At 41.4% G+C, this 25,739-nt stretch overlaps 2 protein-coding genes across 5 annotated transcripts in view; one reads left to right on the top strand and one right to left on the bottom strand.

The window, feature by feature from the left end:
- The window catches only part of COL4A2 (collagen type IV alpha 2 chain), a 134,695-nt gene extending 118,099 nt beyond the window's left edge, over window positions 1-16,596 (top strand). For all 3 annotated transcript variants that reach the window (XM_057390082.1, XM_057390072.1, XM_057390062.1), the window contains 16 exons: window positions 237-362; window positions 698-879; window positions 2,342-2,405; window positions 2,791-2,865; window positions 3,468-3,575; window positions 4,494-4,601; window positions 5,866-5,937; window positions 6,326-6,451; window positions 7,522-7,638; window positions 8,984-9,145; window positions 9,281-9,379; window positions 10,136-10,282; window positions 10,882-10,998; window positions 11,872-12,063; window positions 12,343-12,629; window positions 14,944-16,596. In XM_057390082.1, coding sequence (XP_057246065.1) covers window positions 237-362; window positions 698-879; window positions 2,342-2,405; window positions 2,791-2,865; window positions 3,468-3,575; window positions 4,494-4,601; window positions 5,866-5,937; window positions 6,326-6,451; window positions 7,522-7,638; window positions 8,984-9,145; window positions 9,281-9,379; window positions 10,136-10,282; window positions 10,882-10,998; window positions 11,872-12,063; window positions 12,343-12,629; window positions 14,944-15,198 — 2,237 coding nt within the window. In that variant the 3' untranslated portion in view covers window positions 15,199-16,596. The remainder of the gene's footprint in view (window positions 1-236; window positions 363-697; window positions 880-2,341; window positions 2,406-2,790; window positions 2,866-3,467; window positions 3,576-4,493; window positions 4,602-5,865; window positions 5,938-6,325; window positions 6,452-7,521; window positions 7,639-8,983; window positions 9,146-9,280; window positions 9,380-10,135; window positions 10,283-10,881; window positions 10,999-11,871; window positions 12,064-12,342; window positions 12,630-14,943) is intronic.
- RAB20 (RAB20, member RAS oncogene family) overlaps window positions 12,623-25,739 on the bottom strand; it is a 36,754-nt gene continuing 23,637 nt past the window's right edge. The window contains exons 2-3 of one of the 2 annotated variants that reach the window (XR_008967045.1): window positions 21,135-22,112; window positions 12,623-12,772 (exon numbers count right to left, since the gene is read on the bottom strand). Coding sequence is in view for 1 of the 2 variants with exons in the window: in XM_057390095.1 (XP_057246078.1) it covers window positions 21,592-22,112 (521 nt within the window). In the remaining variant the exon portion in view is untranslated. Of the gene's footprint in view, window positions 12,773-21,027; window positions 22,113-25,739 lie in introns of those variants that run through there. The other variant, XM_057390095.1, reaches the window with a different exon arrangement.

Below are 25,739 nucleotides of genomic sequence, written 5' to 3' on the forward strand. Positions count from 1 at the left end.
CTGTTCAGGGCCCACTCCCAGGATTGTATGTACAAAAGCTTAATTTGGTTTTCATGTTCTCTTAAGTGTGACTGTTCTGCCGACATTGTATTGACACAGGTTGCTTTTCATGCAAGTGGATTTTCTGTGGCTTGTGCAAGATCATTCCTTTTTCCTAATTCACTCTTCTGTTCACTTTTTCCAACAGTGCTGCTGACTAGTTTTTTGTAATGTGGTTGGATTTTTTTACCCTTTAGGTGACCGTGGGGATCAAGGCCCYCCAGGAGACCCCCCAAAGCTCATGCCCAGCATGATGATGGAAGTTAAAGGCGAAAAAGGAGATGTTGGAGAAAGGGGCACAAAGGGATTCTTTGGCTTGAAAGGTCAGTGGTCACAGCAAAACAACCAAGTACATTCAGGATCATCGATCAATGCTTTATCTCAGCTGCCATATTAAATATTCCCTGCTCATACCACTGTGCTGCAGCCCCCCCAGCAAGGTCTCTGACAGTGGAAACTGAGTTCCTGGCTGCATTTCACAGAGTCACCCCCAAGGAAAGTTTTGAGGGGGTGGTGTGTGTCTCTTTGTGTATGTGTTGCCTTGTACTGCACATTGTGGTGCCACATTTAGAGAAGGCCACTAGTAAGAAAATGCCTTACACACAAGCAACTGCCTGTCAGTCTTCCCTTATTTATTTTTCTTCTTCCCTGCCTKCAGGTAGCAAGGGAATGCCAGGCCTTCCTGGAAGGACAGGAACCCCAGGGTCCCCTGGGCATCCCAGCTACGTGGCAGGTGTGAAAGGAGACGTCGGTGCCAAAGGGCTGACGGGTCTCAAAGGGTATCCTGGTCCTGCTGGCTCTCCTGGCATCAGAGGCTTCCCTGGCACAACAGGAGTCAGAGTGAGTTCATGTCCATGAGGGAATAAGGGTGTCCTTGTGCTGGCATTCAGCTTCCCAGGAAGTGGCATTCACCCCTTGAAATTTTGCTGAACAGCAGCAGTGCAAAGATAAAAATGCCATAAGCATTGAATAAAGAGATCAAATATTTTTTGCTTGCTCCCTCCAACATTCATTAAGCTGAGTAATTTTTTTTCTCACTGTGAGACATCCAAATTTCATATGCCAGCTTTTTGCCATTGAGGACCCAGATGGTTCCTTCTAACTCCTTGATCCTGTAGGCGCAGCTGTTGGTAAAAATTATTCTCAGTGTTGGGCTTACTTTTCCTTTTCTCCCAAGACCTGATGGTATCACTGCCAAAAGTTACTCACTGTCACTTATCTRAGAGTAAAAGAGCCTCAGAATCTTAGCTTCTAGAGGGTAATTCACCRTGATTCACTTTGGCTGCAAAATAAGTTACACTGGAAGAAATAAACACTTAGAAAAGGCCTGACAGTAGAGTCACAGATGTCATTTACTTAAGAGAGATAAAAACTGTGTTCTTTCTCAGGTTCTCTTTGCCTTTAGGTTTCAGTAAGACTTTTTTTTAACCAAGGAGTGCAGAACTGTTTTGGTTTAACTTTAGCCAGAAACTAAGCCCCACCCATTGGTTTGGTCCCTCACACACCAGCAGGTTGGGAAAAAGAGAATTAGAAGGGTGAAAGTGAGAGAATTTGTGGATAAGGACAGTTTTATAATTGAAATAATGATTATAACAATAAATAACAGTAGTAATAATTATACCAGTAATGAAAGGGAATATAGCAATGACAGATTAATAAACTCAAGAAAGACAAGTGATACAAATGAAAACAATTGCCCACCTCCAACTGGATAATGCCCAGCCAGTCCCCAAACAGYGTTASCCCYCAKMTCATCATCTYCCCTGCCTTACATGCTGAGCATGAGGCCATATGGTGTGGGATATCCCTTGGGTCARTTTGGATCAGCTGTCCCAGATGTGTCCCCWCCCAAATCCTTGCTMACCCCCAGCCTGCTCACTGGCAGRGTGGGGTGACAAACAGAAAATGTCCTGACATTGTGTAAGGACAGTTCAGTAGGACTGAAAACATCCCTGTGTTATCAATGGTGTTTCCAGCACAAATCCAAAACACACTCCTGTACTGGCTACTATGAAGAAAATTAGCTCTACCCCGGCTAAAACCAGCACAAGGACTCACTACTATATATGCAAAATAGGATGTGCTCAATTTCAAATTTAAGTCTTTGCAAACATAACTCGTCCCTTGGTTTGTACYGGTTTACCTAGGCTGACTGCTGCCAAATTACTCTATAAAGTACTACAGAAACTCAAAAATGGTAAATTTAATCGTGTTTTTTTCAATATTTCCAAAGTCAGCTGCTTGGAAGGTTGAATAAATCCTCATCCTCACTAACTGTTGCCTGTTTTCAATCATATAATAGGGAGAAAAGGGTATTCCAGGCACTTCAGGCCATTTTGGTACTCCTGGCACACATGGAGAAATAGGTGAGTTTGTTCTCTATCTGAGCACTCTCTGTATTCATTACCCTTCAAATATTTGACATTAGGCTCTAAAGGGTCTCAGTGGATCTTCAATCTCAAAGAGTCTTTCTAAAGTCTTACAGAATGATACTGTAGATGGGGGAGGCTGTAAAAAGGTTAATACTGTTAATTTCATGTAACTTGTGCTGTCCATGGATAAATCCACCTGTGGCAAGGAGGGAGGCTGTTCCAGAGACTTTTTTTTTGCTTTCTTTAACTTAATCCTCTTTTATTCTTGAAAGATAATAATTGTTGAATTTTGCCTCTGAAGTTGCAATTAATTCAAAACATCAGGAAGTAGTGTTTAAATTAAAGCCTTACCACTCGTGTTCATTTTTGCTTGAAACAGGTGATCGGGGAGATACTATAAACTTACCAGGAATGCCAGGCCTTAAAGGGGAAATTGGTGTGCCAGGCTTAACAGGTATTAATTTCACAGTTGCTCTTTGGATGCATTTCTTTTCACGTACTAAAATTCACAGAGGAAGGGAGGGGGAGCTCTTTGATGTTTCTTGAACCTGTGCCCTCATTCCAGCTCCTGGAGAGGTTCATCTTTTCTTTATAGAAATGAATCCATGCTGCATTTATTTAACTCTTCAACTCAAAGTGCTGTTACAGCAGTAAAAATCATCACATGCAACTCCAGTAAACATTTCTATATAATCTTTTTTGCTTTGATGACAAAAGGAGCATTATCAGGCCATGATTATAGAAGATGGGATGGCAAAGTCTCATAGATTTTGGATTGAGTTGTTAGGTAATGTATTGGAATTTCTCTGCACATGCTGCACACTTGAAATCAGTGTCATATTCCACGTAATTTGGGGAGTAYTTTTGAAAACAAGTTTAATGTTCATTTGGCCACATGACTGTTTATGATCCTAGATTATGCAAGCACCTTGACTAGAAGATTATCTTAGTTTGGCAAGACCAAGACCCCTTCAGTAGCCAAGTTCACATTATGCTTGTTTGCTTAGGGTGTATAGATACTATTAAAAGAATGTATCACTTTTGTGATTTTTCCAGGCATAAGAGGAGGTGTGGGACCAAAAGGAGAAGGTGGTGATCCTGGTTTCCCTGGCATTGAAGGTCTCAAGGGCACGCAGGGTGTCCCTGGCTCTGTGGGACAGAAAGGTAAAATATTCTTTTTAACAGTCCAAATAACATTATTTAAGGGGAGAAAGAAAAATACTCTTTTCGTCAAAAGAAAGTCACTAGTTTTCTAATATGTTCATCATGCTGTAAGTTGGTGAGGAGCAGTGACACAGATGTGTAACTCACAGTAGAAGCGAAGAGGAAATTTCAAAAGCCTAACTCTGCTTCATATCAGTTTGTCCTTTTTTATAGCAACCATGTGTCCAGTCCAAGTGCTGTATTGCTGCCATACTCAGATATTCTAATATTGTCTCAGTCCTACAAGGGGATGGGTTTTTCTGCCATAAATGAAGTCAATATTCCCCAGGACACAATCACAGAGCCTTCAAGCCAGGCTCATTGGCCAAATGTACAAGAGAAGCCAAGTCAGGTTCAGCTGTGGCTGGATCATACACTCAGGGCTTCAGAACATGTCTGACTGCAGGAGGATYATGGAAATGCTCTTTCAGAACAGTTGCTCCACATTTCTCCTCATTAGAGGGTGTTGAAGCTCCAGTCACAACTGGAAGAGTTTCGATAGGTGCCTCACTGGGCAGCTCTGGTCTGATCAGCTTCACAGTCAGAAAGGCAGAACAGGGGAAAGTGACATGCACAGAAATGAAATCACTGCCTGGAACTGGCAACAGAAGTCAAGTTACCATTTTAACAGGAKGAGCCCACTGTCTTTCTGAGGTTGTCAAAAACCTGAAGTTTGTAATGAGATGGTTTTTATACTTTGTCTCTCCTACCTTTGCTCCCTTTAGTTTGCTTCCACTTGGATGAGCAGTTCAGTGTCATGACATCAGGAAGGAAAAGTCTTCATTTTGCTGCCTGGGAGAATGAAARYAGCACAAGTCTGTGTTTTGGGTTGYTGGTTTTAAGGACAGTGATGAGCAATGATTCATTGTTGTCACACAGGTCTGCCAGGACTGGTTGGCCCCCCAGGGCAGCAAGGAAGCCCCGGGACACCTGGATTTCAAGGTGAAAAGGGAACTCCCGGCTGGCCTGGCTTACCAGGACAAGCAGGTACAGCTTCAACTGTTCAATCATTTCTGTGTGAGCACTTGAACACCCCAAATGTTCCTTTGGTGTGAAGAACAAAGTGGGCTTTTTGCAGTTCAGAGKGGCAGAGTTTCCTCTAGTTAAACGTTGATTCCTCACAATGTCCAGGTGCATTAAGAAAGACACATGTGGTTGCTTTCTGATTTATAGTTCTGGTGTCTTCTCAACTCAATTGTTGACAACTTCTTCAACCAGGAAAGCAGTTTTCAGGAAATGTTTTCATTTTTCATGACATCTAGGAAGAAAAAACAATAAAAAATTATTAAATGTGCAGCAAGGGTAGTAATGTGCAATATGAGAATTTATAATGTGATATTAGATAGCAAGCAACATATTCATCCTACATCATCACCAAAAACTGTTAACAATTCAGTATCTGGATTCAGGAATAAATGACTGTCATAGACAGAATTGTGCTATCAAAAGTGCAGGTGATAGTTGAAAATGAAGCTGTTTCTGTCACAGGATACAGACTCTCAATGGTTGTCACTTAATTCCTTAATATATTAAATCAGCAGATTTTTTTTCAACCTTACAGCCAGAAATCACCCTGCTTTTAGTAAGATTTTTTCATCTGAATCTGCATCACAGCTAAGCTAATAAGCTAAGTTATGGACACTGCCTTTTTAGACAGTGAAGAGAGCTAGAYACTTATTTTTTTGAGATTGAATAGTCCTCCAGAGCTCTGGCCATTGTCTAGCTCTAAAATAATACCACTTTGACAGATACAAATAGATGGAATAAATTTTACCTGCAACARTAGTAACAGTAGCTATTAGACATTTTGTTAGGGTTTTTTTGGGAATTTTTAAATAGCACAGAGCGAATTGCTCCTGAAGACAGCTTTATTATAACTAYATTTAGAGTCTAATTATGTCATAATTACCTTGGCTTGAGGATCTTGGAAAACTAAATGGGTATTAAAAAAACTATGGCAGCAAGACTGGAACTAATGGCATGCTACCAGATGGATCAGAGATACTATAAAAAATATCTCTGGAGTAATGAGTTTATCGCATAATAACAAAATTTGCCAATCCCAAACCAATAATGTGGTGTATTTCATAATAAACTTATGGTAATTAATTAATTTGCAGATAACACACCATATTTTAACACAGAATAGCATTTATTCAAGCATTTGTTTTTTGGGGAGGTTTTTTTGTATAGGAACATATACAAACTAATAGAAAGTGTTATGATAATTATGCATGTCATTTTAAAACAGGCCAGCCAGGCTTAAGAGGAATCAATGGACTGCATGGTTTACCAGGCACTAAGGGCTTGCCAGGATCCCCAGGTAAGTGAGGTTGTTACTCTGCCTGTTCTCAGGCACAGTGTGGTGTTGGCTGTAAGTTTGGTCGGTGAGTTCTTTGTAATGCAAATTTCTTAGCCATGTTCACCAAAGACCAGTGCAGAATGTGCTTCATTATTGTGGGCTCTGGCAAAAAAACTTAATGCACTGTGTGCTACCCCACWGGTGGATTAGAATACAATTTCAAATCATAACTTCTTTCCTCTAAAAGAGTTAAAACCTCAAGGCCTTTTTTCCCATTATGAGCCTTTTTGACAGAGTCATTACAGGCTCACATATTTTGTAAATCCACTTGCTTTACCTACTTTAGCATGCATTGGTATATACAGAAACATCTCAAGTTTTTTCTTTATTTTGAACAACTCCTCAACAGGTCCAGATGGGTAYGGCTCTGCAGGTTTCCCAGGTGTAGGGGGTGACAAAGGAGAAGCAGGAGAGCCAAGCAGAGTAGMAGGCAGCCGAGGACCTCCAGGGCAGAAGGGAGACAGAGGTGTTCCAGGTTTGTAYTCCAGAGAATGGGATCCACCTGTTGTTTCATCTGTGGGTGTTGGAGATGTCACAAAATGCATAGTGGTACAGGACAATTCCTAAAGCTGGGAAGGTCACTGGTTGGAGTTTGTGCTGCAGCTCAGCCAGCAGCCTCAGAAAGAGCAGAGTGTCTTCCCCAGTGCTGGACAGCCTGGGTCCTTCCAGTGGTAGGAACATCTTGTAGCACCCACTGCAAGCTGCCAATGCCAGACTTCTCTTAGCCATCAGCTCCCCAAATATTTTTCATGAAGCTACCTTCAACAAATGAACTAATTACGCATGCTTTTTGTGGGTTTGTTTTTTGAATTTTCCCAACATTTTGGCTCTGAAAGGATTAATGACTGACATAGATATAAAACCTTACTGCCTTTGCCTGCTTGGTTYAATGGCTCATTCCTATTCTTTTGTGTTACACTTTATTGTTACTAACATACTGTGCCATCTCAAATGCCATTACAGATTTATTATCAAGTATTAGAAAAGACAGTTTACCTCATTCATGTTTGTGTGTCACAATAATAAACAGAAGGRTGACTTCCTGACAACTTCAATATATTTAAAAGAATGATCTGTTATTGGTAGGGCAGATTTTTGGGCATTTAACAATTTTTCATCTGAAGAGAACWTCTTGGATTTGAGCTTTTGGTTTTAACTGCCCCCCAAAAAATGCTAAGTGTGAGCCCTGACTCTGCAGGCRCAGAAGAACAAAGCTGCTTTCTTGTCTGCTTCAGTATACCTAGGATATTTTGAGTACTCCTTATCTTGAAATAATATTTTACCTGGCAGGCACAAGATTATTAGTATTCCATACAGTTAGATGTAATTAGCTACCCAGAGAGTTTTGGCAGAGAACTAGTATTTGGTTCTTTTAAAAAAAAACTTCCGCAATATCATCTGAAAAAATAAAACAAAAAACAGTGGGAACTGCAGGTGTTTTCTGTTTTGAAAATCCCATTCTTTATACTTACTCTAACGTGAGTACTTTTAATTGCAATTGTGCATTTTGCTTGCAGTACTGATTATTTCTTTTCTCCCTTTCAGGAGTACCAGGACCCTTTGGTATTCCTGGGCAGGAAGGATTTCCAGGGCCTCCTGGGATTTCAAATATATCAGGATATCCCGGTGATAAAGGCTCCCCAGGTCTAGATGGAGTGCCAGGTAATTCATGCAACAGCAGTCACTGTTATTTCTGTCTTGTTTCAGTAAAGTAACCYTATTAGACACAGCACTAAAATAGTTGGACAGAACTAATGGTACATCAGATAACAGAGACAGACCTCTTGAAAGCAAAAGGCAGCTCCTCYAGGTTGTCCTGATGGAAGACTTTGATTTTCCTGGAAATAACAGATTTAATGATCCAAAATTCTCTCAACGACTTTCAGAAGCATTGTGCTAATCTACTACTCTAAAATCTGAGGYGAGGGGCAGATTTGCAAGTCTATGGAATATTGTCTTAATCATTTACAAAATTCCTCTATGTGAAATGACCATGCAATCCAAATTACATTGGAAAGCATTAGCTCTTCCCTCTTAAAAATACCTGTTGCTTATTGGACTGCACAATCATTTCAGACTGTGGTGCCACTGTGAAGAGYTTGCAGCAGAAGTTGTTCCACTGACATCTTTATATGATGGATGGAAATTTTTTTGTAGACTCAGCAAAAACTCAGAACAGGCAAACCAGTGGAAAACCAACAAAATATCTAGGTTTCCAAGTGGAAAGGGAATGGTCGTTGGCCTGACTCTGYGTACTGATTCCAACTCTCCAAGCAGTCAGGAGAGTGGAAACAGAAACACCATATCCCAGCCAAAACAGTGAGACAAGCRTGGCTCACTCCCACTTTGCCACATACCTCTTGCATTCATATCCACATGTGATCCAGCTTCAAAAGGYAGCACAAGAGATGCCCCACTCAAAACTGTAGTTTGTAAGTCACTCTCCTCAGAAGCAAGGTCCAAATGTCTTGTAAGTAGCAGAGGTAACAGAAGACAAACGTGCCAGGTTTAGCTTCAAGGCACTATGCAATTCTAGAAAAGGAAGCTGTTCCCATAATTCCCAAGACAGCATGAAGTACTTACTTGGTTCCAGATGTTCAACTGAAGCATAAGATACACAAAACAGTGAGTCYTTGGCTCTGAGTCAGGTACTTGCTGCTCTCTGATTTCTCTGTAGCTACTTGGGAAGTTTAGGARGAAGCAAGGAGGCACCTAGTGAAGTGGGGAAGGAATAGTTCATTGAAGGGATGTATCTCAGCAGGTACTCTATTTCTGCTGAAATCTTGCTCAAGATAACACTGAGTTTTGTGGGAGCTTCATGCTCTAATTCCTCTGCCACCACTGCAGAAGGCTATGCCAGCCTGAGAGCAGGAGTGCTGAAATAAGTCTGCTGTTGCTCCCTGCTTAAATTAAGAAAATAGAACCTGATGGGATATGGTTCTATTCTTTTCCTTTGTGCCCAGGTGTTAAGTACAAACAGATTACAACCTGTATGTCYTCTAAACAGGCTATCCAGGACCACAGGGGCAGCCTGGAATACCTGCTCCACCAGGAAGCAAAGGAGAAAGTGGACAGGCAGGYAGGACTGGAGAAATTGGCCCAAAAGGAAGTAGAGGTGATCCTGGATCAGCAGGAAGTCCTGGCCTTCCCGGATTCCCTGGACCAAAAGGTAAGGATGGGAAATGCTGACCTTGGCAGGAAGCAGGGGAGCCTTCTATGCTACAGCAGCTTTAATAGCATGACTTTTGCACTCACTTGATTTGCACTGAAATGAAATMATGCCGCTTGTYATTTTGCTTTAAAGGTCGTAAAGGTGAACAAGGTGTCATYGGCTTTATGGGCACWGTAGGATTTCCAGGTGATTTGGGACCTATCGGACCCAAGGGAGATAGAGGAGTRACTGGTAAGTGCAGTCAGATGTGTGACTCCTTTCTAAACCACTCATTCTCCACAGAGCTCATCCAGCTGGCCCTGCTTTGACCAGGAGGTTGGGCTGGGTGAGCTCCAGAGTCCTCCATCCTGCACGACTGTGTGAATCCTGGCAAATTCCAGTGGACAAATGCCTGAATTTAACATGAGTAGTCAATTTTTTGCCTTTATATATTTAATTTTTATGAGGTTCCAACTCCAAAATCAGAGCCACTTTTAGCATTAAAAAAAAAAGTAAGATTTCTTGTCCAAATTAATCCTCCTGAGCAGACATAGCAGAGCTTCAAAATCCATCAATCTATCTATACCATCATGTATTTGTGTCTCTTCGAAGCACACCAAAAGATGGTGCTTCACCTCAGAGAGCTGTCAGCTGTTTGGGGGATCTTCCCAGCTTCCTGGGTCATAAATAGGGGAGCAGTAGCATCATTCATTTCCTTCTGCTTATCCATGTACTGCCCAAGTGAAGACAATCCCTTGGAGACGATCCCATGCTTGGAGATGGTCTCATCTTGGCTATCCCATACCCACACATATTTCCCCAGTATAATACAGCTGCCATACCCAAGCTGGTGAGTTGCAGACCATAGACCCTCTCATACAAATGCAGCCAAGTAAGAGCAATATATCTCTGGATGAAAGTACAGTAAGGAAAAATACAGGGTGGTTGGGTTTTGGTTGTTTTTTTGTTTTTTTTTATCAAACTATTTCATTTTGCTTCTAATGACAGGCTTCCAGGGACCTCCAGGCTCTCCTGGGCTGCCCCCTCTTCCTCCAAGGCTGGTTGCTGAGCCAGGTTCACCAGGTCCCCGTGGAAATATAGGACCTCGGGGAAGCCCAGGAGATACAGGACTTCCAGGCCCMCCAGGAGATCCAGGTAAGAATCGCACATTCAGACTGAAAGTTGTTCCCCTTAGCAGAGTGAGGCCACCGCAGCGCTGCTTTGATGCTCTTCTACTGAAAATTCTGTAAGCCAGAAAGGAGAGTCAATTTTTGGTTTTCCAAAGCTGCGGCTTGAGCTTTCCTCCTCCTAGCATTCAGAACAAAAGCAAAACAGGAGAAAACTTTGGCAACGCTTTCATAGCCAAAGCAACATCAGATACGGATCTGACACAAATCAAGACTGAATGTCTTTGGTGGAAAAGTGCACATCCTTATGGGAATGCTGAAAACCCAGGGAATAACGTAGCATTAGTGATGTGTGGACCTGATGCAGTGCACCTTTTGCTGGGAGCCTCATCAGAGATGAGTGGTACCAAGAGTGAATTAGGGTTGTGGGACTCATGTAGTCTTGATCCCAGCAACCTTTTCCAACAAACTTAGTGCTTTTTGCCTGAGCAAGTACCATAGGATCTTGCCTTCAGTGTAAATTAGTAACCTGGCAGAAAGGACCAAATGTGCACAAGTAGAGCAAAGGGCGAATATAACATGTTGATATGTCTGCAGTCACTGTGCTTACAAAMATTGTTGTGTAAGGTTTCAGAGGATCACCCGGAGAGCCAGGACTCCARGGCAGGGGTGGCATTCCAGCTCCTCCTGGCGCCAGAGGGGAACAAGGAGGAATGGGATTTCAGGGCCCAGTGGGATCTGAAGGTAAGAGATCTCACACAGCACTTCTTCCCTCTTTCCCATTTCTCTGCAATAAATTGCTCTGTACTGGAAGGAAAGGAGAGAGAGGAGGAGGTGAGAGGAGGGAGCAGGGAGGAAGGAGAGCGTAAGGGAGGGGAGTAGAAGGGAGGGGAGGAGAGTTTGTCTTCATAGATACTTCACAAAGGACAACTGACTAACTGTTAACAGTTACCATAMAGCAATATTTTCAGAATAAATTTTGAGATCTGTCAGTCCACTCTCGAGTTTGTTTTGATCTCAGTAATTTTATATTCTCTTTAAGCATTTTCAGCCTAGTGTGTAACTAACAGTTATGTTCATGGAGATCAATGGCTGGGTAGGTGATATTTGGATAGAGAAGTTTAAGGGAAGCTATTTGTGAAAGAAATGCATAAGTCCTTATAAAATCAAAGAGCAGAACTGTTTCCATCTCAGTTAGCTAAGCACACAAAGAAAAAAGTATTTGCAGAGCATAGTTTCAAGTACATGAGTCAGATGCAAGAAGTCCAACAAGCATTGGTTAATCTTGGGCTACGGAAATATTTTAAAGGAAAAATATGCTCATTTGTATTGTACAAAGTATGCTCAAATTAATCAGAATTTTATTTTTGACTTTCCATAGCTCTGATGGCAAATACATTATCTTAGAAACGGGGGATCCTGATCCAGCACCAATCTACTTCAAAAGCAACTGTTACAATCCTAGAATTGCAGCTCTTTTAAYAATAACATACCATAAGAAAAGGCATCATGCAATTAAACTGTTCATCAGCAACATAGCTAGAATGTCAGCTAGCACCAGATCATCTGTAGGAGCACAAAGTCAATTGTATTCTCTCTTTTCTGCCCTCCTGTAAGGTCAGCCAGGCCGCCCCGGTAGCCCTGGGCCACCAGGCATGCCAGGTCGCAGTGTCAGCATGGGCTACCTGCTGGTGAAGCACAGCCAGTCCGACCAAGAGCCAATGTGCCCAGTTGGCATGAACAAACTCTGGAGTGGATACAGCCTACTGTATTTTGAAGGGCAAGAGAAAGCACACAACCAGGATCTAGGTATGTACAAGTAGAGCTGACAGCAGCCTCGGTTCCAAAAGCTGGGACGACAGCAAACAAACTTAGGAAGCACAAAAATGAGAATATAAAAACTGCATGTCTTCATGAGTGCCCCCAAGAGAGCTCCTGAAAATCMTTAGTGTTGTTCAAGGGAACCTGTAAATCCAGTAAAACATGCTGGACTCCAGGGTTTTCCTGACAGGTGCTTGGGAAAGAGCTGGAAACTGAAAATATTGTCTTCTGTGAGAATGACTGCTTTTTCTTTTTCCTTTTTACCAGGGCTGGCTGGCTCATGTTTGTCTCGTTTTAGCACCATGCCATTCCTCTACTGTAACCCTGGGGATATTTGTTATTATGCAAGTCGAAATGATAAATCCTACTGGCTCTCCACGACAGCACCTCTTCCCATGATGCCCGTGGCAGAAGAGGACATTAAGCCATACATCAGCCGCTGCTCAGTTTGTGAGGCCCCAGCTGTGGCAATTGCTGTCCACAGCCAAGAAGCTTCTATTCCTCGCTGCCCTGAAGGCTGGCGCAGTTTGTGGATCGGATATTCCTTCCTTATGGTATTTGGTCTCCAGTGTCACATTTTGTGCAGCAGTGGGTTTGAAATTTGATGTTAGGTACTAGGAAGGCTGTTCTGCTTTAGAGCCAGCAGCACCAAAACCATGCATCATACTGGGGAACCAGGGAACTACAAAAGTAATTTCTAGGAAGAAGAAGAGAAAGGTGAAAATTTCTGTGAATTTCAGAGAAAATTGTCTCTTGTCAGAGTAGCATCTGGAGACCTTACTTTATGTACAAAATAGTGCTTCAGAACACAACAAAGGGACACCTGTGACTTAACAAAATTACACTGAGGTGCAACAGTAGCATAAAAAGCATTTTTGTAGCTAAAGATTTGGAGTTACTTACATCACTACTAAGAAGCTGATCTAGGGAAAGAAAAAAGGAAAAGCAACAACACACTTTCCCCTTCTTTTCAAAATTTAAAAATCACTGGTGTTTGGTCAAAGATTTTGAAGCCAAAGTCTTTCACTTATTCTGGAAAGAGWGAGACCCTCTGGTTGTTTTTAAATTAAGTTTCAGTGTTGTATCTCTAACAGCAATAAGATCTCAGCTGTACAGCCCATGGCTTACAGGAACTCTTCAATATTGTGATCTTTTAATTAGGAAATGGGATGTTACAGAAAAACAGTGCTGGGTGTGCAGCGAAGACCTATTGAAGGACCCTGCCTTAAATTTTTCAGAAAATAAGATAAAGTGAAATCTGAAATTAGTTACAAAAAAAAAAACCACAACCAAAAACCCAACACACTTTGAGAGAGCAGATCAAACTTTTCACCATCCCTGTATTTGACCTTCCTTTTGCTTCTATAAAAAGCCCTGATACTAATCTCATGGTTACTTCACAAGAATGCCAAGAATTAATTAAATATTTGCAAAGCCCCATGTAAACACTGAGCATTGTTAAGAGCAAAGTTGTCACCCTAGCAAGAACTTTTTGTCAGGACGAAGTCTGTCAGCACTTTGGAACACATAGTGAGAAGAATTCCCGTTTTTCCCAGCTAGCAGGATTTTTTTTAAGTGTTTGGTGTACGCATTTTGCTTCTCAGGCAACTGTGGAAGAAGTAGAGCACACTTGTGGTTTTCTCAGAGTACATACTGTTTTAATTCCTTGGCTTAAATTTGTCACCTCTTTCCCAAGTAAGGTAMAATCCCCAGTCAGCACAAACTGCCCAAACAGCCTCAGAAGTCAGATTTCATGTAGCAAGGGCACTCTGCTATCATACATCCTATGTGAGTAGAACAAGCATTGCAGAAGGATAAAAGCCATAGTCAATACCTGAAGAGATGTTATAGGCATAGAGTTGGAGCTGGTACACCAAGCATGGAATGCCAGTGTTCATCCTGAGSCTGCCAAGCAGGGCTGCTCCCAAGCCAGGGCCCAAATAGCATCAGCAGTTTTTACAATCTGCTTTCCAGCTCCAACTGCAGAGGYCTCAAAAAGTAGTAATTTATGCTGCTTCTTACATTCCTTACATTCACAAAACTATTTAAGAACTCTATTTTCCATCAGCTTTCTTTTACATTGCAAATTCTTTCTGTTTCTAACAGAAGATTCAACAGGATCACTTAAAAATACAGTGGTACAGCTCTTAAAGGGACAGAGAAAATGCCCATTTTGTTAGTATTGTCTGACAGAAGTAACACATAGTTCATTATTACAGAACCTGTCAAAGGCAGCAGTTGAGTGGTGTAAAGATGCATGATTTTGGTGTAATTTGCTGTCAAAAAAAAAAAAACATGTCATAGAGGGAACTATTGTGTAGATGCTGATTTTGTTTCCACAGTGTTCCTCCTGTGCAATGCAGAGTAAGACAGACTTTTTAATTTGGGAAATTCAAGTYAGATGTATGGTGGAAGGTTGTTCTTAGTGAGGGTAATAAAACAGAGGAGCAAGTTGCTCAAAGGTGTGGAAAGTCCATCCTTGGAGGTATTACCAATTCAACAGTGCCTTGGAGCAGCTGAGGGCAACTTTGGTGTCAGCCCTGCTTTGAGCAGGGGACTGGCTGAAGTGACCTCCAGTGGGCCCTTCCACCTAAATGATTCTCCAATTCTAAGATTTCAGCAATGAAAAACTTAACTATAGAAAAGATACTTGTTTGGAGATTTTGAAGTGGCATCAGCACATGGGCTAGCTGCTTTACAGAGTTATAGCATGGCCAAACCCTTACACAGCTGTAGGACTGGCTGGCTTTCTGTTCTGGAGATAAGAATGAAGAGCAATTCTAGTGGGTTTTCTCTTYTCACACATGCAGTTTGTGACAGCACTGCCTGAGGCTGCAGTCTGAACGCTGCCCTCCTTGTCTCCCTTAGCACACTGCTGCTGGTGATGAAGGCGGGGGACAGTCGCTGGTTTCTCCTGGSAGCTGCCTGGAAGACTTCAGGGCCACTCCTTTCATCGAATGCAACGGCGCMCGCGGAACCTGTCACTACTTTGCCAACAAATACAGCTTCTGGCTCACCACCATCGACCAACCCTTCGAAAGCAAACCCTCGGGAGACACGCTCAAGGCAGGACTCATCCGAAGCCATATCAGCAGATGTCAAGTCTGTATGAAAAACTTATAGAAGTCTCTCACAGTGTAAGGAACTGCCTTATCGTGCAGTTTTTACACAGCAGAGCCTTCTGTGGTGGCTAGACAATTGAATAAATCATGTTGGTGCTTTTTTTAACTTATTACCTCAAAAGCTAAATGGAAATTAATTTTTTAAAATGTYTGTAAAAGCAAATTAAGTATAACACAAATTAAGTCTAACAGATCTAGTGCTGTGTTCTCCCACTATGCACTATATATACACATTTTTTGGCTAGTCTAGTAATACATCATTTGCCAAATGATAGAAATACTTGCAGCTTTGAAACACCAAAAAAACTTCAGTAATAAGAGGATGCCTTGGTCAGACACCCACCACAGTTACTTGAAGAGAATATATGTATCTTTCTATATACTGTATTTGTCACAAGAGCAAACACTAACAGCTGCAGTTCCATAAATTAACACAGCGTGATCTAAGTCCTAAATCCTTGCAAAATACTGAAAATATACCACGATCCAAAATGTTTATGTCCAGCATTGATACCTAACTTAAATTTTAATATTTTGTACTTGGGCATTTCAAATACACCCAATTTTTGGTTTTGGTTGTTTTTTTCCAAGCCTCACCATGCTTTAGCAATTAACCACTGCCAATAACAAAGCCCACAGGCTCCCAAAAGGAGTAATTACAAAATGCAACTTTTTCATTTTGGCTAGACGCCTATACGATGAAGACCAGCATTTTATTTTATGAGTTTGATGGGGTTTTTCCTACACATACCCCAGGCCAAAGATTCCTTGCTCCACCACGCTGTGGACATTTCATCTATGTCACACCACCCACACTGTACCAGCAGCAATTGGTTTTTGCATTGCACCTTTTCCCCTCTGAAATCAAGCCACTCATCACAAACAAGGTTTTAGCCACGTCSTGTTGGAGCAGCTGTTGCACACGGGGCAGGGTTTGCAGGAGGACACGTTGCTTGATGCCACATGACCTTCAAACAGTACTTGCAGCCCTGCCAGCTGGCTCGCTGGAGTCAGGCTTTCCTGGCAMTTAGGGACATGTGGCAATGGGATGGCCACCATCCCAATTTGCACACAGTCATCCTTGTAAAAGCAAAGGGGAGGGAAGCAAGGCATTTATTTGGCACCGTCTTTTCCCAYAGAAAAGGCCAGAATGGCAAGCTCTTTCCTTCTGTAGAAAGAAGCAATTTAGCCCAAAGTTGTCTGTCACCACTGCAAGAGAGGAAGGAAAAAAAGATCAGCTACAGATTTCTTATTTGCATAATCTGATTAACTTTTATAGCAATGACAGTTGATTTTTCAGTAACTCACCTCACTCCTGCTTCAGGTGCTTCTTGGCTTTTATTATTACATTCCAAAGTCACTGTATCATAAATAAAACCTGTTTTTTTCTACATCCCTATTTGCTGATGATTTCTATTTTGCAAACGATGTTTTTCCATACAATGCATATGGACCTCTCTGTTGAAATATTTTGTTTGCACTAAGGAATTAGAAAAGCACTCCCAGAAAATTCCTCCCACTGAAACTCAAACTCTTCAAGCAGAATACACTTATTTATTTACATATTTACACTTAGGGCACTTAAAAAGATCCAAGAGGGAAGCTGAACAACTAAAATAGTATTTAATCTGCTTTAGAATGATTAAAGCAAATAAATTGTGACATTGCAGATTAAAACAATCTATTATTCATGCTCTGCAATGTTCAGGAAACCAACRTTTACCAAACTTGACAAGTGTTACCTCCACAAAAAAATATAATGTATAAATTAAGTTAAAGTACTAGAACCATAGAATAGGTTTGGATTGGAAGGGACCATAAAAATTATCTCGTTACAACCCCTTGCCATGAACAGAGACACTTTTCACTAGACTGGGTTGCTCAGAGCCCCATCCAGCTTGGCCTTAAACACTTCCAGGGATGGGGCCTCCACAGCTTCCCTGGATAACCTGTTCCAGGGCCTCACACCCTTCACAGTAAAGCATTTTTCTCAATATCTAATCTATACCTCTATTTTTTCTCAATATCTAACTTTCAATTTGAAGCCATTTCCCTTTGTCCTGCCACTACATGTTTTTGTAAAAAGTCTCTCTCCATCTTTCTTGCAGGTTCTCTTCAGGTACTTACCCAGCACACTAACCTAGATTAGTTGCTCACATAATTAGATAGGTCCATAAACAGAGAAATTACCTGAGTTTTAAATGAACTCTTTGGCTGTGCTGTAGCTCTGAAATGCAGCCCCTGAATAAACTTATCACAGTATTATTTTTTTTCAGCTAAATAAAACTTAGTACTGAAAACATTGCAGTCAACATGAGCTAAATCTATTCCATATTTGCCAGTCCTCTTAAATTAAATGTGGCAGTAACAAATATCCAAGAATAGACAACTCACCTCTTCCATATTGCTAGACATCAGTGGTTGTGGGATGATCACACAGCTATCACTGGTCAGTTGTACAGCATGCTACTCTGGCAATGTAGCACATTCAGTGTTTTAGGGGAACTTAAGTGAAGGTTACACAAATCTGTAAAAACCGATTTTGTCAACAATAGCAGCAAACTATTTGGATTTTCGTAGCTAATATATTGCCTAATCTGAAGCTTGTTCTTGTGCACAYAGGACTTTAGCACTTAGTTCTCCCACCAAGAGTTGCTTTGGCTCTTTGTTTCCTCTGACTCAATAAGCTGTTCTGAACAAGTGTGCTCAGAGTGGTCCCAGCACAGCATGAAGTGGAACATGCTGGCACAGTGCGGGGGAAAACCAGACCAACCACAAAAACCACAAAGTGCTAAGCAGGCTTGAGCTTCTGTACTTTGTGTACGTCATGTGCTTCAGGTGTGTGTACTCACAGCTGTGCTTCTCCAAAGCCTGCGCAATCGCGTCTCTCAGAAGTGGAGGGAGCTTGTGCACACAAACACGTGGAACATTCCCAGCAGACACAGGATTTCACCTGGTGAGCTAATCCAGAGCACTATGTGTCAAACTGCCTCTTAGGTTCAAGTTTACCTTCTCTCCTGTGAAGCCTGGCTGACAGTTGGGGCTGTTCAGCTGAAAAAGAGAAGACTCTGGGGAGATCTTCCAGCAGCTTTGAAGTACCTACCAGAGACTTAACAAAACCTGTAGTGACAGGGCCARGGGCAGCAGTGTTGAACTGCAAGAGGGTTGGTTTAGATTGGACAGAAGGAGGTCATTTGTTACTGTGAGGGTGGTGAGACACTGGAGCAGCATGCACAGGGAAGCTCTGGATAGCCCATCCCCAGGAGTGGTCAAGGCCAGGCTGGATGGGCCTTTGAGCATCCTGCTCTAGTGCCAGGTGTCCCTGCCCATGGCCAGAAGGTTGGAACTAGATGCATCTTGAAGATCCCTTCCAACCCAAACCATTCTGCAGTTCTGATTGTAAAGCTTACTTTCAGAAAGCTAAAACATCTTTATACAGCAAAAATTCAGCTACAGCAAAACAAAACAGTATTTTTATTGAAACACAGCGCTCCAGCCTAGCATGGAAAAAAAACCACAAATGTTTGCCTTGATTTGACCAAATCCTTTGCTTCAAAGCATAGTGTTTGCTTCCTACACTTCCCTGTTAAAAAGCATGCTGAAATATAACATGCTGAGCCTGGAGAAGATAAATGAGATTGTATTCCCATTCTGTAGGTTATAGTGCAGTATATCAACACATATAGAGAAGTCAACATAGTGATGTGAGTTGACACCAATTATTCCCTGAGAGTGCATTGACCAAATGAGCAGAGTATTCACACCCTACATGACTGGGCTTGTCCACAGCTGCCAGAAATACAAAATTAGCAAAGAGCAYGCAGCAAACATGGCCTTGGCACAGAAGGTGTGAGATTGCTGCCAYGGCAGAGGCTGAGGGGTCACTAATGTGCCAACAGTGCCCCAATGCAGGCAGCAGCTGCCCCTGTAAGCACATGGGGAYCACTGGCACCACAGACACCACCTGCCCCCACTGAGGGGGAGYGGGGATCTGGCCCTGCATAGGGCCWGAAAMACAGAATTACWWAAGATCTCAGAGKAATCAAATGCTGGTACAACTGAATTGCAAATATTTATACCTGAAGAAATGTTGGATGTTAAATTTACAAGTATTTTTCCTGTTCTGTACCTTGTAGATGTACATCTACCAAGCATCTCCCAAAAAGCCAACCTTGCACTGAGTGTGTGTTGCAGGTTCAGTGGTCAACAGACACAGGGAAGTCAGCACTGGACCYCTCACAGATGTGTCAGCAGAACCCCTTGGTCACAAACAAAACTGAGTGTAGCCTGTTTGTCTCTTCCCAGTCCTGAGGGAACACTACATACGGACCCTGGAATTTTGTTAATTGCTAGAAGGTTTTGAATTATATCCATTTTAAAATACCACAGCTCAGGTGCTGTTTAGTCACTGACAGACTGGTAGGTGTCTGCATGCCCCTAGCAAACCCAAAAGATTTCAACCCTTAGTAGGGCCTGTAGCAATAGGAAAAGGGGTAATGATTTTAAACCATGAAAGGGTGGATACAGACTAGATATAAGGAAGACATATTTTTACAATGAGAGTGGTGAAACACTGGAACAGGATGCCCAGAGAAGTGGTAAATTCCACCTCCCTATAAACATTCAAGTTTTGATTCGACACAGCTCTGAGCAACCTGATCAAATTGAAGACCTACCTGCTCAGTGTGTGGGGGATTGGACTAGATGACACTTGAAGGTCCCATCCAACCCAAATCCATTATTATATTACTTACTATTCAGTGGTTTCCCTCTCAAGCCATTCTTTCCCACTACATGTGTAGTATGAATTAACTTGAAAGCAGAAAATAAAGCTACTACTCTACAGCAATTTGCACAAGAGGRTACACTTCCAAAAAATTATTCTCTAAATATATTTAGCAATAATTTAATTCATTATTTATTTAGGAATTGTCTCCCKCTGTATGAAACAACAGTGATTTGGGTGGGACAGAGAGAGGCAATGACAAAGTGTAAGAACCACCAACCCATAGTTTCAGAAAACTATACCAAAGGCATCCAAAGGAAGGTGAAAGAGGCCCCATACAAGACCTTGCAAAACTGAACATATGCAAGCTGCATCTTCAGGGTTTATTGGTTGGTTGGTTTCGGGAGGAACGGGGTGGGTTTCAGGGTGTGTGTGAATGTGTGTGTGTGTGTGTGTGTGTGTGTGTGTGTGTGTTTAAAAACCACAAGTTCTCCCCTCTGGTCTCCGTTCATTGTGAGATCCTCAATCACAACATGCATTCTGTGTAGCTGAGAGGGCTGGGAAACTCTAGAAGCTGTATTAAGTGTTAGCCCCTCCTTTTCACTGCAGTCAGGAGAGAAACCATGTACCTCATTATTGCTCCTTCATGGGCCTTTTACTCCACAAAAGGCAGTTTCTTCCCTTCCTCCTACATTAGCCCGTTTCACATCAGMAAACACCAGTCTTCATTTCCCTCCAGGTAGAGGTAATTACTACTCCAGGTAGTAATGTCATGCATAGCTGATACAAATCAAAGCTGCAGCTCTGCCTGAGAACAACTAAGGAGTGGGAAGGGAGACAGAACACAGATCTTGAGCACAATGGTATCCCTACAGGCACCAGAAAGAGGTTTTTACAAAAATGCACACAAAATAAGATTGATTTCTTCCCCAAAAACCTACCTATATTAGAAAGAATTAAAAGAGAAAAATGGAAGGAAAGAAAAAACTTCTCCCTCAACTTGCAATTAGAACAGCAAGAGCTGGGATACTGCTTGTTAACACATGGAAGCCCACTAYGGAAGGAAAATTCACATTAAAAAAGTCTCTAAATCGTACATATGAATAGTATGTATCCACAATGATTTTAATAGCTCAGCTTCTGAATCGCACACTGTCATGTCTGACATAAAAAGACTGCAATTGGTTCATTAGCTACAAATATAAATATACCTGGATTTTCTTTTTTTCCTTAAGAATAAAAAGGTACTGTGTTCAATCTTCCAAAGTTAGAATCGTAATGGAAAAGAAGATAATCATATGAAAGTTGTCAAGAGTACACAAACATGAACATGCAACATGAAATGGCAAGTCACTAAAAATCAGAYGCTTTCAAAACTGTCCACATGATTGTCACTATCTATTGYAATAACAYGCCATTTGCCTTCAGAGMCCATTGAAACTGGCAAGTCTTACTYCATAATTTCACTTGTATTCCCACYTCTTTATACACAGAGCTTCCCAGAAGTTTTTAATGTTCAGAAGATGTATTTGTTCTTTGTTTTTTGCATACACCATTTTAGTCTATTTGTTCCTTGACTTTTCCTTTCCGGTGAACTGCAAGCAGTTCTTACTCCTCATTTTGCTGGAGTGAAAAATCCCTCCCCTTTTCTTATGTTAAGTAAATGGTTCAGGCACAACAACCTGATTTTGTCCTTTTGGCTGGCTTGTAGTCCGTGATGTCTACGGTTTGCGGTGGCCCCTCAGCCTTCTGCCGCACAATTATGGGGACTACCATGTCAAACACAGTTTCAAAGAGGTAGTCCACCTTGTATCCTGTTTTTGCACTGGTCTCAAAACACATTTTCTCAGCTGCTGGAACATCCTTCTCATCTAGCATTTTGTATTTCAGTATCTTTTTATAGAGTGCAATCGCATCCTCTGCGCGGACTTGTTTTCGCACCTTTGAACCACAGCTGGCAACAGRCTTCTCGGGTCTATTTTCATCCGATGGCGAAGCGCAGTCATCRCTGAGGTCGACTTTATTTCCAACAATAGCAAAAATGCAGTCAGCACTTGCACTGTCCGTCAGTGCCAAGAATCTTTCTTCCAGCTCTGTCAGGCTTTGGAGGCTGTTCACATCATACGTGAGGATCACAGCAGCTGCTCCTCTGCAGTACATAGACCCAAGGCCGTGGAACTGCTCCCGTCCTGGCAAAGGTTTAAACACAACAGAAAGTTAGTGTGCTGGAAGACACATTATTAACCAAGTCAGAGAGTTTAAGGAATGTAAAACCCATTTCACAAGTCTGGATGAAGCAGTGAAGATAAAAATGTGTTATTTGTAGCACTTTTGGGTTTTTCTTTCTGTTTTTCCTTAAGAGAGCAACAGTGCCACAGAACAGTTCTGCTCACTGTTTGCCCAGTCTCAGAGCAGGGAATCTGTAAAGACAAGTGAGTGAGGAAGCTCACACAGCATTCACACTTGCAGAGAAAAAAAAATGTGGCTTCTTTTTTATTAAATTTCATCCTAGTTGATTTATGTCACATTAACTACTACCCTGCTTGCACCCTCAGATGGCACATCCATCTACTTAACCATTTATAAACAAARAAGTTGTTTCAAATTCTGCTAGAATTTACTAATCCTATAAATTCAGCACACATTTTCAAGTACTTCTAGTTCAGAAATCTGGATCAAAATCAGTAATCCACTTCTTCCTAGGTTTTGAAGTATTTTGTAAGTTATTTAGTTGATGCTACATGCCCACAGTTCTCAGGTACATTGGCTTTACAAGGAAACTCTCTTGGGGTATCCAGCCTGTATTGATATGCATCTGTCCTACCACAAGTTTTCACATTTTTTTAGAGTATTAAGCATACAACATACAGAAAATCCTAATACATTCTAAGAGAAATTTATCTTTTAAGTTGCCCTGGCAACTAGCTCAATAATCAACAGTTAAAAAACATTTCTTTCGCCTCGTTCAGTGCCTATCTTCCAGCTCCTCCAAGTCAGCCTTGACACCATCCCTCAACTTCGTTTCTTGGAAGACAAAATTTCTCTTTTAAATCTTGAGAAGCAAACAGTGTTCTTCAGTAGCTGCAATGGCATTAAGGGAAACGAGGCAAAAGACAAACTGTGTTTTCCTTCCTATTAAGAACTGCTACTTTCCCCAAATACCTCCTACCTATAGAATAACCTGTATGTTTTACTATCCAAAACTGTATCAAGAAAAAGATAAAACACACTAGATTTCAACCAGCCATGAGTCAGCCTTAGGTCACCACGTAAGCATGAATGAACAAAGAAAATAAAAAAAAAAAAAAAGAAAAAAGAAAGAGCCAACTACACTCTTATGAATGTTTAAAAATCAACATAATTTTCCAAGTCTTTTCACACAATCCCTTTGCACACAGCCTTCATTCATAGAAGATCTGGAAGAGATCTGGTTACATTCATCTTCTACACCAAGCTACTGACCACCATGATCTATTTCATCATCATCAATGACTAATCATGAAATCTTTGTAAATGACTGTGGAATAGGAAAGGCAGAAGAAATTAAGGCTGAAAAATGCAAGTCAGCACGTATTGCAAAAAACACATCTGCAAATGARCATGCACACTGTGAAAATAACTCAGAATCTACCTCCACTTGGGAACAGAACAGTGACTGTAGTTAAGTCCTTAAACAAACACCAGGACTCTACTCCACAACTGCCAGAAGACAGACAAAGCATTCATCACGATCAGTAAAACAAATCCGGAAAACCTTAAGCTAGAACACCAAATCCAAATCTCACTGCACTTTTAACACTGAGTGAAAATCTGGTGACTGCCAGAAAAACAGATTTGGAAAGGTGCAGAGTTCATTGTAAAGAGGTGTAAAAGGAAGCTGGTGAGAACGCTCAGAATTGTGTGAAACATTTGCATGAGGAAAAACTGTGGGATCTCTTAGGCTGGTGAATGATGGGGAAAAGGGTAGAAATGGATGTCCATAAATTAGGCCTAATGCTGAGAAAGAGTAAATAGTTGTTCCTTGGCTACTTTCTCATCACACAGAAAATTAGGATTTCACATCAAAAACATGCATGTAATTTAAATACTTTCCTGCCAAGTACATAATTGGCAAAAGGAGTTATATGACATTGCAGAGGTCAAAAGTTCAGTGAACGGTGTACAGAAAACCATTAGGCAAAGTTTATGGAAAATTGCTTCAGTGCAATTTTGTATAACCTCTGATTTGCTTTCCCTCAGCAAAAGAAATTCTTTAACTACTTATCTGACAGGTAGGAAAAAAGGAGGGTTAAAGAAAAAAGAATAGCTACACCCTCGTTTAGGTATGTTGAGTAAGGTTAAGGGAGTTTAGGATACAGAGGAGGGAGGAGGACAGTTCTTTTACACTTTTTTCTCCCATCTCCTGTTAAAGTTGCACTTTCAGTTGCACTGCAACTGAGCCCATAAATGCCCCCAGTTTTTCAGTAAAATTTTGTGCCATGACTGATTTTGTTTTCACTCAAACCCTGATTATACTGCTGTCTRGAAACCACAATGGAACATGTATTTTCCCATGTTCTCCCACTTCAGATGCCTAAGCTATAAAATGCAGCCCCCAGAATAATTTGCTACATCAACWGAGTACTAGAACAATACTATTACTTGTTTTATGGAATTTGTATGCTAATCTAATCTTGCACAGCATAATACAAACCATGACACTTTTACATGGTAACTACCAACTGACTACTTCTACAACTAATATATTGTTGAAAGGGGGAAAGAAACAGGGATACGAATTTACCTTGCCTAACGGATTAATTATATCAGAGGAATTATGTACAGTCTCCACTGCTCACCCCCATAGTATAATCAACATGCAGAAAAAAGGGTACCATGTATTTTTGCAACAGTTTCTTTGTACAGACCACTTTTGACAGTTAAGGGCTGGGATAACTCTAAATATGGGAAAAAAAAAAACAAGACTAAAAAAGTATTTAAACTGATATCTGTCCTCAAAGTTTCAGGCAAAATGGTATCAGACATTAGAGTGAAAAACTCATTGCTTGAGAACTGCCATCCCCTTCTTACACCCACTTATTTTTGCCTCTGGACCCATCTGGTCCCACTCCAATCACATACTTTTTTAAACAATTAGCTAAATTAAATGGTAAGCCCTGGACCCAACAATTAAACAAATCCACCCTTTCAAAACCTAAAGGTAACAGAAAAGAGTGACAGAACAATCAAATAATTTGCACTCAAAGGAATTGCAAGAACACCAAATCAACCACAAAGGCACAACATCAGGGAAATTTCTGAAAGCCAAGCAACCAAAAACTAATATCCATTTTTCTTTCCATCTTTGTATTTTGCCTTGCTTAGACCATTTCAACAACCTTACAAGCTGTATGTACATCTGCAGCACTCTTTCATCAAATATACAAAGTCCTGTTGGAGACTTCAGCCACTCAGAGGCAGAACAGCCAACAAGCATKTCCAAAGTCCTGTGATGGACCTCAGTACCACAAGGTTCAGAGTAAACCTAACARAGAAAGAAGGGAACAGCAGACCTTGCAAGAGCTCAGCTTGGCAAATAAGCAAGGCTAGATTTAAAGTGTACGGACACTTGAACCTAGGCCTAGGCTTTGGTCTAGCCAGCCTCCTACAACGCTTCAACCTTTCAGCTGGAAGGAGCAGCCTCCTGTGAATGCCTTCTCTGGATGGGACCACAGCCCATCCAAGCACCTCCATCCCTTCCCAGCTGTGGGATTCACTGACAAGAGTCTCAATGTCACTTGTGGAGCTCTCTGCCTGTCCATGGCCTCTGTGGGTGT

Source organism: Malurus melanocephalus, unplaced genomic scaffold (genome assembly GCF_030028575.1).
Source record: "Malurus melanocephalus ecotype Western Australia unplaced genomic scaffold, MMel_1.1 scaffold_1, whole genome shotgun sequence".
NCBI lineage: Eukaryota > Metazoa > Chordata > Aves > Passeriformes > Maluridae > Malurus > Malurus melanocephalus.